The sequence below is a fragment of the Opisthorchis viverrini genome (genome assembly GCF_000715545.1).
Source record: "Opisthorchis viverrini unplaced genomic scaffold opera_v5_31, whole genome shotgun sequence".
NCBI lineage: Eukaryota > Metazoa > Platyhelminthes > Trematoda > Opisthorchiida > Opisthorchiidae > Opisthorchis > Opisthorchis viverrini.
This window is the reverse complement of record NW_008751688.1, coordinates 527,867-542,311: the sequence shown is the minus strand read 5'-3', so window position 1 is coordinate 542,311 and position 14,445 is coordinate 527,867. Positions and strand designations below refer to the sequence as shown.

Below are 14,445 nucleotides of genomic sequence, written 5' to 3'. Positions count from 1 at the left end.
ATATATGTATATATATATATCGATGGTAAACCAAATTCGACTGGATACTGCCCTCAACTGATTGCTCCGTCTTGTTTTCTCCAACACATGAGACCCATCTATCAGAGTGAAACTAGTCAGTAGTATTCGTATGTATCTAGCAACCGCCTAAAACTCCTCGCATCACTTTTACAGATCACTAATCTTTTCTCGGTACTTTTTGTTCTCTATTCTGCGAGAATTCGGATGACTCGTGATTGATTGCTGCTTCGTGGGCCGCTTACTAATACGACTGTCCACCTTTTCCTAATACGAGTGCTCACCAGAAGATAACAATTCACCTGAGTTCGGGAATGAATGTCCCAAAAAAGCCTGATGGGATTCTCGTCCCGACGAGCTGTGGACAGTACTGGCTCTTTGGGAGCCAGAAAAAGATGAATGAATCCCACGATAACCAAGTGCAAACTCCTATATAGTTTTCTCAGTTCCACTTCCTTATTAGCCCACTCTCTTGATCAAGTCACGACTAAATATACCACATGCAAAAGCAAGTAGGGTTTTGTGTGCACATACGAATTATCGCATAACATACTGATTTCCTGTAAAAACCATACGTGACCTGGTTTGCAAGTACGCCCAAAATAGTTCTCGATGTTTACTTTCCTTGTTTTTCTCAGTTATAGACAGTTTACTTTGGTAGAATGATTATCTGGTGTAGGAAAGGTTTTACGGAACGGGCTTGGCTACACTGTCTGTACAGAATGCATGCAGTCAGATCCCCACTACCGTGCACATGAAAATGGGCCGCACGTTTTTACGGCCTGGTCGATCAGTTCAGTACACTGCTTCAGTGGTGGCCATGTGCGACCTTGTCATACCAGACTGCCTGTTTTTAATTTACCAAGCTTGGAACGTGTCGAATTATATCTACGCAGGCTCCGATCGACTGTAAGAACCCAGTTTATATTGCAAATTTTCATCGTGCCGATCAGTAGAACTTTTTCTTTTGAGGTTACGTCGTAGCAAGGCGCCCAATGGACAGTATGTGGCAAAATTTATCCATCTAACTGGCTAAGATGATTATGGGTGGGAAAGTGTTGAAACTCAGTTTTACATCGTTCTGGTTGATCTTCCTTAAGAGCGAAATAACTAGAAGCACGGAAGATTGCAGGAGAAGGACTTGACTGGAGTAGTCGTTCCGACCCACACAGGTGAAGTGTGTGAATTGCCGAAACTTCTGCAACGTACTCCCCAGCATGGACTGACAAACTTTTTCAAACTGAGAGTTCAGTCGAACAAAAAATAGTGGTTCTTCAACAAAGTTTGCAACGCAATTGCATAACTAATTCCAAGTTCTTCTAACTTTGAGTGACTTTAGGGACGATAAGGGTACATTTTTCATATTCTGAAATGCCTACTTTCAACTGCCCTCAAAACTTATCTGCGTAGGTGGCACCGCGATCCCCCCCAACAGATGTGGCTTAATCGAGTCTTCGGTGTTAATGCTAACAGCCTTGAAAGCTGAATATATTGAATTTCAACAAAACTGCACGAACTGTTTCAGAAGGGGATCTGAGCAGTTGGTGAGACAGTTGTTTTCTGGGGTTCGTGCGACTCATCATGCACTTTCTCAGTCGATGATACCAGACACCCCTCCACTATGACATATCTCTGATGTTATCAGTCCCAGAGGTTTTGGACGCCTTATTGGGACTGGCTTCTGCTAACTTCATTTATCAGCTGTTCGTCAAAGAATGACTTGGAGACTAGTCCAGGTATCGTCCAGAATGGGTCGGTTTATGGCACAAGGTTGACTTGTTGACTCGTCCAGAAAACTGACGAAACACCGCAAGTTCATTGGTGAAGCTTAGGCCGTCACAAATTTCATGGAGTGTGATAAGTGACTCGAAAATCCTCGTTACATGCTTACAAGAGTTTGGTTGACATGAGGCCATCCAATGCTTGGTGGACCTGGAAACCTATTCCTTAGCTATTGCATTGGTCCTCCGACCAAGCGTACGTGCTGAGCCAGTGCACTCAATCCTCATCGGCTCATTACAGCAGCAGTCTTAACATCTGCACACGTCAATTTCGTGTTTGATAGTACCAGTTTTCGCATATTACTCTGAGTCATATCAGTGTAGCTTTCAGTTGCGAGGGTACCTTAAGCTGTAAAGTGCATTTAGGCAACACGACAAGGAAACACACAAAAAACTGGATTGTACCAACTCGCTGAAGCACATGGTGCATTTGTTCTTATATGTCTTGAACCCCGCAGGTTAAAAGTACAAGTTTTCTGGAATCGCAACCTCGTATAGGTTTGCCAGTGAAATTGTCAAATAAAGTAAACGGTCAGATATATTCGCACTTTTTAGATAAATACTATTCCATCAAAAGGACTGCTTGTTCAACTCCATAGACCATTTCGTGAGACATGTGAGAAGCCCCCTTATGACGACCACGTTTAGACAAATGTCGTCCCGTCTTGAGGTCGACGTCCCTCTTCCAGCAAAACAGATCACCTAACTTATCATTCACATTGTCCGCAGTCTTAGTTCTTTTACTTCAGTTGTTTGGTCGGCTCTTTTATATACTCCAAACATTTTTCATGTTTTCGAAATCCAGGACACTCCCCACGTGTATCATGTTTTGGGCTGTTTTAAGGACAAAAGCAGGTAAATCTGCCATCCCTCCCAGCTATTTATCATGTGCTTTTGACGCCAACTCGCACGAATGAGATTGTGGATCATACTGTTTCTGTGGGTCCCGTCGAAAAAAACGTGGCGCTCAGTGGTCTATCTCCAGACATTGAAGTCAGCAGTGACAGCGAGCCAGTTCCTGTTCACCATATGGGAAACGCTCGCAGAGTAACAGTGTGGCTTGAAATGTATGCCCATGGCGGTACTGTTAGGTTCGATTGCAGATGCTTCAACTGTTGAACAAACCTAGAGGTGATATTAGGAAAACTGTCTCCTAAATTGCGACATCCGCAAACAGCTGACGCAGATGCCATACGAAATGACACACCCGCATTGTACCCAGTAAAAAGTTTGCATAGTTTAGACCCTTGATGACCAGAATGTGCATTCAGCTGCGACCACAATTTGACACTGCTTTCTAACACGAGACTGTCGCTCATTAACTGCGGTGATATTGCCCATATTGAGATGCCTAGCATTCACAAGATACGATGGCCTCAACAACCAAGCGGCCTTTAGAAGTTAGTGCAACTCGACCAGGCTTGCGCATGTGGTTATGGCGCTTAGAATGAAGTTACAAGTCTACTTACACTCATTATAAGGTCCTTTTCCGCCGGAAATCTAGGTAAAGGTCGTAGAGGCGAATTAAGGAGACAATGTGGTCAAAGCTATTTTAGCTTGTTTGGAAATAAGCGAATCTCAGGCACCACGAAAATGAAAAATTTCGACATAATCCAGTAGAACGTCAGTATGAGCAAAGAAATGAGTGTAAATAACTGGTTGGCTGAAATCTACTGTTTTAGATGGTTGAACTGAGGGGGATTACAAAACCAGTCCTCCCTGATGGCTTTATCGTTGATAGAAATCGGGTGTCCGGAACAGAATGGCTCTTGAATAGAGTGCTGTTTGCAAAAAGCTTACATCCATTCTTAAGCTCGTTGCGAGTGACAAGTGCAATCATCTGATAGGTTCGCATGAATCGCACCTTATTGACTGAGCTGTGATCATGGCTGTCATGGTCACAAAAGCACACTAAATGAGGCAAGGGAGGTGCTCAACTTCTTGGAACACCTATCTATCCACCACGCACAATGTTGATAAACAGTGCAGGCCACACTTTTTTAATAGCAGGCTATCAACAGCCATTATGTACTTTAATGAATAGTCATGTCAAAACGGTAATCTAAGGGTGACTTCGTAACCTTCGACCAGTGTTATTAAAAAATCGTTCAGTTGTAACTCCAGTCTAGTGAGCAGCTGCCATGCCACCCGAAAGATGAACGAGGGCTGGGTACTGCCAAGTTGACCAAGCCAAGACAGGGGAAGTCGAGAGGCAGAAGTCGGGTTCGAACCACGGACCTTCTGTGTTCTTGCTAACTTCCGTAGTGCTCCGGCTCAGATCGCGGCAGAAAAAAAATATTTTTCATCTCAATTTACGATTGCTTATTACGAACACATCTGGTTCCAGATTTTGGTATCTAATTTTAATCTGTTGTCCACGTCTGGGTACACCTGGTGCGGAACGCTTCAACCGCACCCTTCTAAGAAAAGTGAGATAACCTATTTTTCCTTGATGGGAAATGTGTATGAAGTGGGAAGTGACACTGGCTAATTTGGCGCTGAAAATTTCACTTATTTTCGTGAAATCTAAAATGCCAACCCAAGTCTAGGATAAGAATGAGAAGGAAGCAGTCACTCATCTGAAAGCTATCTTTTCACAACAGACTACCAAGAGGTCAAGAGGAATTCCATTCTGTATGCTGAAGCCTCGTATTCCTTTTGTAGGAAGTTACAATAACAGTACTTTCAGCATACCAGGTAAGAAACCGATTCACGGTACAGGAACGAAAACTGAGACCTGGAGTTCCTCGAAAGTGTCAAATACACCTGTCTACTGAAACCTCTGAACCTTTGTTCTGTAGGTTTGTCTACACATTTCCAAAGAGATCTTAATTTATGGGGAAAATGTCAAACCGAATTTCGGCCAGGTCAGACTCAAAAACGGGTATGGGATGATCTGAACATCAGTTAAGGCTTTAGACCCATCAATATTTGCAGTGACTTCCAGCAAGCCATTAACCAGGCGATCCCACGGGGATTACTATCTATGGTTATGAAGAATGTAATTATTTTCCAAGTAAGTCCCTGAATTTGCCATTGACAGGTTTCCGGTGTTTCAGGACGCGAGCTGATAGCACCGCCCTCTAAGGAGAACAACAACGATTAGTTTCTAGTAGGCCTAATCAATCTAGCGAATACCAACAAAGGTGAGTCAACCGTAGGGTTGGGGTGGGTGCATACCCATTCAATCAGTCGTCGCACGAATGAGCTGATTGGACTTCCCTCGTCTCCCAAAACTCAAACGGAATAAATTAAGTCAATGGGAATTGAATTGTGGTCAATTAAATCCCGAGGGGGGATTAAGCAGATGAGCAACGGATTTAACATTCCTATTCGGATTGAGATAGCTGTATTGTGCGCGAGCTGTTCACTTAACGGATAGGCTAAGTAGTGCCCTGTGAATGACGACCCTCCTAACAGACGGGAGGGTGGGAACAGGCTAAACGAAGTATACCAAATCTAATAGGTAGAAAATAGCTGACAGGTTGTTCACCCGGCAGCGGTACATTATTGAATTATCGAAGATAGTGAACGCCTTCAGGTCCAACAACACGCGGCTTCATCATAATCGATCAGAACTAGCCCCAAATTTGGACACACACGGAAACACACACTGGCAGCAAGACGACTGTGGAGAGCAACAACAACGTTCTCTTCACGTGAATCACCGAAATTTCAGATTTGCAGTCCAGTTCTAAAAATAAAACATGCAGCTTTTGCTTACGTTCAACAGTAATGAGAACATAGTAATCACGGTAGCTTTTGCGGAATCACGCTTCACAATACTGTTTCGGTGATGGCCACTTACATGTAAGGTAAGTTGTACACACAGGGGCACGAACATAGCAAAAATGTTAGGAGTACGAATTTGAAACAGAAAACTGCATTTACATCCGTTGAGTTCACAGAAGTACACATAATCAGAACAAGCTGTATTGCACTGGAAAGAGAACGGAACCATGAAGAGGCATTCGTTGATGATATCAAACTCACTGAACAAAGTTGGCTGTCATACTTTCTTTCACAAGCAAACGGCGTCTGTTTTCATTACGCTAAAACCCACTGCGTGACTGTCTCCTGTATAGGTACCAGTAAGTCACTGTAATAAGTCCACCTTTCTTCTGGTAAAACAACTGGGATGAAATCGTCCTGGAGTCACGGACGAGCACCTGGTTACGACACACAACAGCGTCCACCCAAATTCCAGTTCGGTACTGACGATGGTGGCTCTGGGGGGAGATCAGCAGTTTGACGTTTTGGCAGTTTTCAAAAGTTGGAAATCCAACAGCACACACGCAACAGAGGTTGTGTGTACTTATGCTGTGTAAAGTGCACCGTTGAAACGAATAGATTTGCGATGAACTGCAGCTCAGGACACAGTCATCTGCGAATCCGATAGAACAGTTCATATTTACCAGAGGGCTTTCAACAAGAACAAAGGTATTAAGTAAAAAGAAAGTCACTTTGAAGTTGTTAAAAGAAAAACGAATAATCCGGAAAAACAAGGAAGTTGGCTCACCTAGTAAGCATTCTTACTTCCTGTCCGGTTGGTGAGTGGTCATTGTAGCCCAAGAGAAACCATTGGAGACAAAATATCCTGTGACATTAGACCCTGGAATATCTTGTATCTGAGATACCATATTTCAGGAAAAACAATCTCTCAGCAATGATATTCCCTTAGGTTGTGTACACGGTGCATTATAATAGCAAATTATTACAAAGAATCGTTATACGATGTCCTGAATTTAGATTCGTTAATGTCTGTAAGAGCTATGATCTGTCGCTTATTACCGGCGCCTGTCGCCTCAGTCAAGCAGTGCAGTGGGCATTCACGGTCCCCTCAGGGTTCCTAAGCAGCAAACCTGAGCTCAACAAGGATAAAACTGCGTCACAGTAAGCGAACGTTATTGGTCACAGCCCTAGGGATGTCATATGGGCATCTTGTGGTTGACTTCGAAAAGTGACGTGTGCTTACGAGCTTCGAGCAATACTTTTTTTGTTAAACTCCAGGAGTGTTTTCATCCCCTTGTTCAGAGCATCGCTTCGCACCGAGCATTTCGCTCTTGGATTTTGAATGTCCGTGTACTTCATGGCTTACATTCCTCCTAAGAAGTTCGTCCAGTACACATCACCACAAACCAGTACCAGTTTAAGATAGTGGTCTTTGTTCGGGGGCGACTACCACATTGGTGACAGGTTAACATATCCGTTTCTAGATCGATCCCTTTCCTGACTGTTTTTCTGATCAACACGCGTCATATCGTCGCTTCTTCATCTTACCTAGTATACCAGACGGCGGAAGCTGGACACATTCGTCAAGGCTGTTTTTCTCATATATACAAGATAAGTCCCCATAGGTGAGACCGAATTTTATACTGTTCACTTGGAAGCCAAATTGTGGTATTGAACCACCATAATTGAGTGAGTTGGCATCCGAAACAGGGTGGAAGTTGAGTGTACTTAAGGTGTATAACATCTGCCCAGAAAGAGCTCATACCTTGAGTTTGACCGAACATTCCCCGGCACAATAACCACGATTTTACACTGAAAATAATATCTGACGCTTCCGTTCTGCACGTTAGATTTGATTTACTATGGAACTTTTTAAATGATACGACCAACAGCCGCGAGTTATTTGCTAACGAACTGGTAACCTCTTCACTGGTAAATTGGGAGTCGATGTTGAACGTACGGATAATGGAAAGCGACTTCTTCAGTTGTGCGCAGATCATCGCCTGTTCCTAGCCAGTACGAACTTCCAACATAAACGCTCGCATCAAGTTATTTGAGGGCCACCTACCACAAGACAGCCGTGGGCTCATTTGGACCATGTGGCTATTAGTTACCGATGGGCAGCATCAGTTGATGAGTATCGTTCCTTCTGGGGTATCCAACTGGACTCTAATCACGCCATCGTGCAGGCTCGGTTAGCACTTCGCTTTCCACCAGGATTACGCTTGCCAAAGGAGGGCATTTCCGTTCGTCAACTTCGACAAGTTTCAGTATTTGAAGAGTATCGAGCTGCTGAAAACGTATAGTCATGCAGGTGACGAAGATTTCTTGGAGGTTGGACGGACGCGAGTCAAAGAAGCGATGCTCTCAGCTTTCAGAATTGTTTGTCCGAGCCATTTGGCGCGACTAAATGAACACTTGAATATGGTTGTGATCAGCAGATTCTGTTGCTGCCAGAAAGGTCATACCAGTAACTAGCGTCTATGATGGCGCATTTAGGTCCCTCAAACACCGGATAATCAGGAGCTCAAAGAATGACGGGGAACGCTAGTGGATTTCGAAAGGTTGGATGATGGAGAAGGCTTTCGCTGTAGGCCGCCCCCTCTTTAAACTGATTCGATCAACCAGTCAAAAGAAGGCAGATGTCAGGGAATCAATATGCGAAAAGGACGGAACATCAATTCATCCCTCATTCGCTGTCTTGAGCGGTGGGTTGAGCATTTCAAAGAACAGTTCAGCTGGTCACCTTCGACACAACCACTGAAGGAACCAAGCGGGTCTGAATAAACTACTGATATTAACCCGCCATCAGCAACCGAAATCCAGCGTGAGGCATAAATCCTGAAGTGTGACAAGGCATCTGTTCTGGATGGCCTACACTTTACTCTCTCGAAGTCCTGGTGAACAGTCTGACGACCACATTGCAGAAGATTTGGAACGAAAACAAAATACCAGCCGAATGGAACTCATCGACCGTCATCCCAGCCTGCAAAAAGAGCACAAGAAAGTCGTGAAAACCATCGTGGTATCAGCCTGGTATGCATCGCATCTAAGGTGCTCTCTGGCATTATTTTGCGCAGGATGATGGATTATCTGGTGAGACAGATTCGTGAGAATCAAGCTGGGTTTCGTCCTAGTCAAGGATTTCTCGATAATGCATTCGCCTTGAGACAACTTTTCGAATAGCGCCACTCCTTCAGACGTCCCATGTTGGTCGTTCTTCTTGATTTGAAATCTGCTTTTGATCTTGTTGATCATCAGAAACTTTGGCAGTGTCTAGCAATCAAATTTATATCCCTTATAAGGACACTGTGTGCGAACTCCTGTGAACGCGTACGAGTATTCGGGAAGCTCTTACCTGGGTTCACAGCGTCCGGTGTTGTAAGACAAGGCTGTTCTCTTTCACCTTCACTCTTCAACTTTTCTATTAATATGCTGCTTGAAATTTGTCTGCCTACCTCTGAATCCTCGGGAGTCGAAATACTCCTGGGACGTCCACTCACAGACGTTGAGTATGCGGACGATATTGCATTCCTTGGTTCAGAACCTTCCCAAATGCAAACGATTTTAAATAACCTAAATAACTCTGCCCCACTGTTTGGCATAGGCTTACCTGCGAAGTGTAAAGTGCTGCTACAAAACTGGGTGGAATCAAATCCACACCTAATGCTTGCAGCTGAGCCAATCGACGTGGTGCATAAATTTATTTGGCTGGGCATTTGTATAAGTTCCTGTGGAGTGGCTGGAGATGCGATTACTTCTTGAATAGGAAAGGCCATGGAAGCTTTTCTCAACCTCCGACTACTATGGCACCGACCTGACGTGACTTTGTCTGTTAAGGACAGTTTGCACCACGGTGGTGCGATCCATACGACTCTACGGATTAGAAACGTGGCCCCTACGTGCAGAGTACACATGGAAGAAGTCAATGTTTGACCATCGGTGTCTCTGAAGTTCTGGTCAGGTCTGGTGGGAACATCGTATTAGCAATGCTGAATTACGCCACCTGGTCTTAGGAAGAAGGAACACTCCCACGATAGATGAATTACTCACGTTTCATAGGTTACGCTGGTTAGGACGTATGCTCATCATGCCAAAAGACCGTCTGCCTCACAAAGCTCTTTTTGCCCAGCCCTGTGCTGAGTGAAAGCGATCGAGAGGTGAGCAATGTATGACCTGGCAACGAAGTACGAAAACATCAACTTCGTCGGTTGGGCCACTGCTACCTCCCCGAATGGGGACCCCGGAACTCAACTAATCAATGGCAACTGAGAGTGGCAGAAATGGTCCAATCACGCAGTCTGTGGCGCTCCTGTATCAAAGCTATCACCTTCAATGCGTAGCTAACCAGTTCGCAAACATGCCATCGCCTCCAAGGCTTGGCTCTGTATCCCACACACTTCCACCTCCCGGTGATCGAAACTGTGGCAGTTGGAACCAATGTGCCTATGTTACACAGTTTATTACTGATGGATTGATCTGAATTGAAACTGATAACCTCTTCAAACCCATGTGATTTTGGCTTTTGTTGTTTTCCCTTGACATTCTTAATTTTATTCCGTAGTGTCACTTTGCATAGTGGCACCGGATTTGTCTAGTTAAAGCGCTTCTCTCGTTGTTGACTGTCGGTAGACATAGTGTGATCAGCATGCACACGATCTTGCTATCGTGTAACCTCTCCAGTCACATGATGCTCAGCTCATCTTTTGAAGCTCATCTGTTGTCTGACATAGCGTTTAACAAGCCACACGTCGAATAAGGCTGCCTGTCAAATTTAGCAGATATTTAAGAGTACTTTTCCGATTGGCCGACTTTCACTACTTGAAATACCTCATAAGACCATCAGATCACGCGATGTCACTTCAACAGAGTCCAGGGTGAACTCACATCAGAACTCCTTCAATCCACTTACAGCCTCTGTCATGGGTGTGCGAAACACAGTTGCCAAGTAGGAATCAACGCAATTGATGTTTGCGATCATTCCAATGGCATCAACTGAAAGCTACCGAAGGAGAATCTTCACGATGATTGCAAGCTTCCGGAGAGTGCTCCTAGAAGAAATCCAACCAACATGTCCCATTTCTTCAGATGATTCCTTCCTTCCGACCCATGTCACTGTAGCGCAGCGGATAGAAAGGCCTCGTGCTCTCCCTGAGCGCTGTGGCTGAGGGTATGAACCCTAGTTCCAAACTGCGCAGCGAAGCTGATGATTCATCACCACACACTGGGGTTTGTCCAACTACAGAGGTACCGGTTCACAACCACCACACAAGCATACAGTATATAACTGGAAGTTTGGAGTGCAGATAGAAGCAACCCCACATGACTACCAACCAATCACTCGTTGTCCTGCCCACCTTCCCCTTTCGAAGGCACGCACGCACGTGCCGCACATGAGATCACTAGTCAGGTATATGAGTAATCGGGTCTTGTGTGCTAGGCGAACCGTGATGAATCAGCACAGGCAGTGTATAAAAATAACAGGGGCTCAGGGCGCTTCTTCACCACACAGCTAAATATAGTGGGAGAAAGAGCACGAGCCGTCACATCATTATCATCAACATCACCATCTTCGTCTCGCATGAATGGCATGCTGACAGGTACTCGTGAACAACACTCGTACATTGGGCGTCAAGTAGCACTGACGACCGTATTGTTTCGAGGCAGGGTGTGTCCGAATTTCGAGACAGGGAAGTGATGTTTGTGCATAAATGTTTGCATGTGTTGCATGGACAGGTCACACCTCACATCTTCAGGACCGTGGAAGCTGTTATTGTTTTCTTTCTCTCGTTACAGATGTACTAGTTGTCCAAGTGGAGGATTTATGTCTACGATTTGTGTTTGTGCTTTTGAAAGTGGAATTAACACCAAGTTTACTAGCTAGCGAGACTGCATATCCAGTTGTCTGGAACGACTGGACATGATAGGCCGTATGATTTCATACATGATAGGGGCAACAAAACTACGTTTTTCAGTCATACACCCAATCGTTTCAAGGTAAGCAGCGGGACACAAGGAATTACAATTTGACGTACATCCAAGCCATCCGTCGTTCGGATGTTGCGCTCGCCGGTGCTGGTGAGGGTCTTGGGCACAGTCAGAACGGACGAAACTGATAGTTGAACCGATCGTCTTTCACAGACGTTTAAACATAAATGAATTGAGGCTCTAAACATCTTCCATGTTTGGGGGAGGTTTCAAATGAGGCAAATTCAACTCCACTCCAATGGCTAGGTCATAACAGCGTCCCCTGTCATCCATGATTTATTTGATTTACATAATTTACCTAACTTAAGTGCCCGTCGATCGATGAAGATGGCGTTATGTCCCAGCAGTAAGTTCTGCAGTATATTGCATTATTGACTTCGAGAAGTACTCATCCACCCGTTGACACGAAACAATTATGTTCTGCCTGCACATATGTAACTGTAGGCGAGCTGGTGAACAAAATTTGAGTAGAATGGTTACTAGGTCAAGGTATTCGTTTCGTGAACACGATTCTCCGATTCCTATTGGAACCATACTTAGACTGTTTGGTGATTGTGCTAGGGTGAGTGGAGTACATCATTAGTTAAATACCCATCCAACAACTGTGATGTGATGCAGACGACTGCCTTTGCTGCCTTTACTGCTGCCTGCTTTTCGAGTTATTCCTTGTTAAGAATGTGGATAGAACGCTCCAGACACCCACTGACTTTGAGACAAAAGAAAATAGTATTTCTGTCAAATACGGTCTCAAATGAAAGCCATCCTGGTCAGTTATACAACGTCTTGACTACGTGACTATTGTTGGAAACGGGAATACTACTGAAAAACTTCAGGCAGTATCCAATCCGAAGGGAGTTGTATCAAACTGATCTCTGTAACGTGCAACAGACACTTCCCACGAACAAACACTAAGAATGAAATGTTATCATTTTGTTCCGAATCACAAACCATTTTACAAACGCGGTGCACGGAATGCCTAATGATAGACATACGAGTAGAATGCTTTTCGTGTCACTGGTGTGAAAGCCTGTGGAAAATCCCGCCGAATCATAACACCCACTAGGAGAAGTTAAAAATATATTTTTCGCAATTTGTCCTGTTTTTAAGAAGAACTGTTGTACCAGGAATAAACCCCTTTTGAATAACACACACTGGGGCCTGTCACAGACTTTCAAGCGGACCCGCTTTAGATTTTGATAAGCTTGATTAGTGAAGCTGTAAATGGTAACATTTCCACGTCTATAACTGTTCGCTAGATCAGTTTTCCTGGAAGTTTTGAGGACTGTGGTACCTGAAGACGATGCGGACACATGTTAATGGTGTCACCTCAAAAAGTATACGGTCTCCTATCTTACGTGATGTCATCTAACGGGAAGACAACGCCGCAAGTGGGGTGTCTCTTGACGAAAAAGGCAAATCAGAGCTGACCACACTCTGAACTTCGCATACCTATTGTCCCACTTAGCGGGTGACTTAGTAGCTACAGTGTTGTTTCAACAAAGTCTTGCTTATTCTTCCGTTGAGTTCGATGGCTGGAAGAGCCGTGAAGAATATGCGTAGAAGTTGCACAAAGGACTGGACGGTGAACTTCTTTACGATATGGCAATTTTTAGGGTTCTTCTGAAACCAGCCGAGCATACCCGACTGTCGATCATCTCCGACGGTTATTTCCTACTTGCTAGATTGTTTTCAGTAGACTAGGTATTTGAGCACAGACAACCTTGTCTTGTACTTATTATAGCTTCGTTGTTAAAGCGGACTCTGCTCGTCGTCCACCAAAGTGAACACGCGCCGCCATCCTTTAATTTAATGCACGGAATTTAGGAAGTTGGTCGTGAAAGTCAACCTGCATTCAGTAGAATAGGAACACAGTGAAGGATCCGGTCCGGACACGAGTATCTAATCATGCAAGAGATAGCCAAGTCGAGCGAATACAGAACAGCATGCTATTTATAGAGTTCTGGAACAAGATGAGTTGCACTGGGGCCCTTCACTGAGGTATTCGGGATCGTAACAGACAGGCATTTGGAAAATCTTATAAACCCAAGTATACGTGCTCCGACACTTCACTTCAATAAATGAGTGGACGGAATTCGCTTGCAAATACAGATGGTTGTTACCTTGAGTTGAAAGTTTGTGTGATAACTGCGACTCTTCGATATTGGGCAGAAGGGCAAGCATACTTTTTGTACAAGTTCAGATAAGTCTCTCGTAAAACCAAATTAGTTTGCAAATGAGTGTATATTCCCTAACTTCGTTAAATTTGGTTTCAAGAAGAACGTAAGGTTGACAGGAACCCGGGGACTGTGCCTACCTGATGAGTCCCAAAAAGGGGCGAAACCGGTCGTGGGCTGTCGACAGATTTTCAGCAACCTTATGAGTAGAACGTTACAAGGATATACAAGTTCATTTGACTTCAAATGAACTGCCTGGATCCAGAGAACAAGGTTCTTGCTTTCACTAACCAAATGTACGGAGGAATAAAGGGGATGAACTGAGTCGTATGTTCCCTAACTTTGAATAGAAATCTAGGCAGTTCACTACTGCTTGGTGCACTTGTGTCACGGGACACTTTACTATCGATAGTAATGTGAAGAGACTTAATGGATAACTTTCAATAGTAATTTAGTCCTACCAGTGAAACCAATCTATGAAGTCTGGATGCTGCTTCATCCGTGTTGGGAGTCATCAGCAGAATACACCTCAAGAAACCCAGAGTTTCGAACCCGCACCCGTTCTGCCAGTGCTGGGACACTTGATCGTTAGGCCGTGAGCGGTTTGTCAGTTCTCACCGTTTACTGTTCCCTGATCATGTTGTAGTTTCAGAGACAAACTTCAATGGAGCTCTTGCTTTCTGGTCAAAACTGTAGTTCAATAAGGGGGGGCATCCGTCACCGGAGTTGTAAGAAACAAGCTGTCGACTGAG

General features: G+C 44.4%; 1 protein-coding gene across 1 annotated transcript in view; it reads left to right on the top strand.

Moving 5' to 3' along the window:
• Positions 1-11,854: 11,854 nt before the first annotated feature.
• Positions 11,855-14,445, top strand: part of T265_02557 (hypothetical protein) — a gene marked incomplete at both ends in the record, with an annotated part of 10,123 nt that continues 7,532 nt past the window's right edge. Inside the window, one exon of the mRNA XM_009166836.1 lies at positions 11,855-11,865. Coding sequence (XP_009165100.1) covers positions 11,855-11,865 — 11 coding nt within the window. The remainder of the gene's footprint in view (positions 11,866-14,445) is intronic.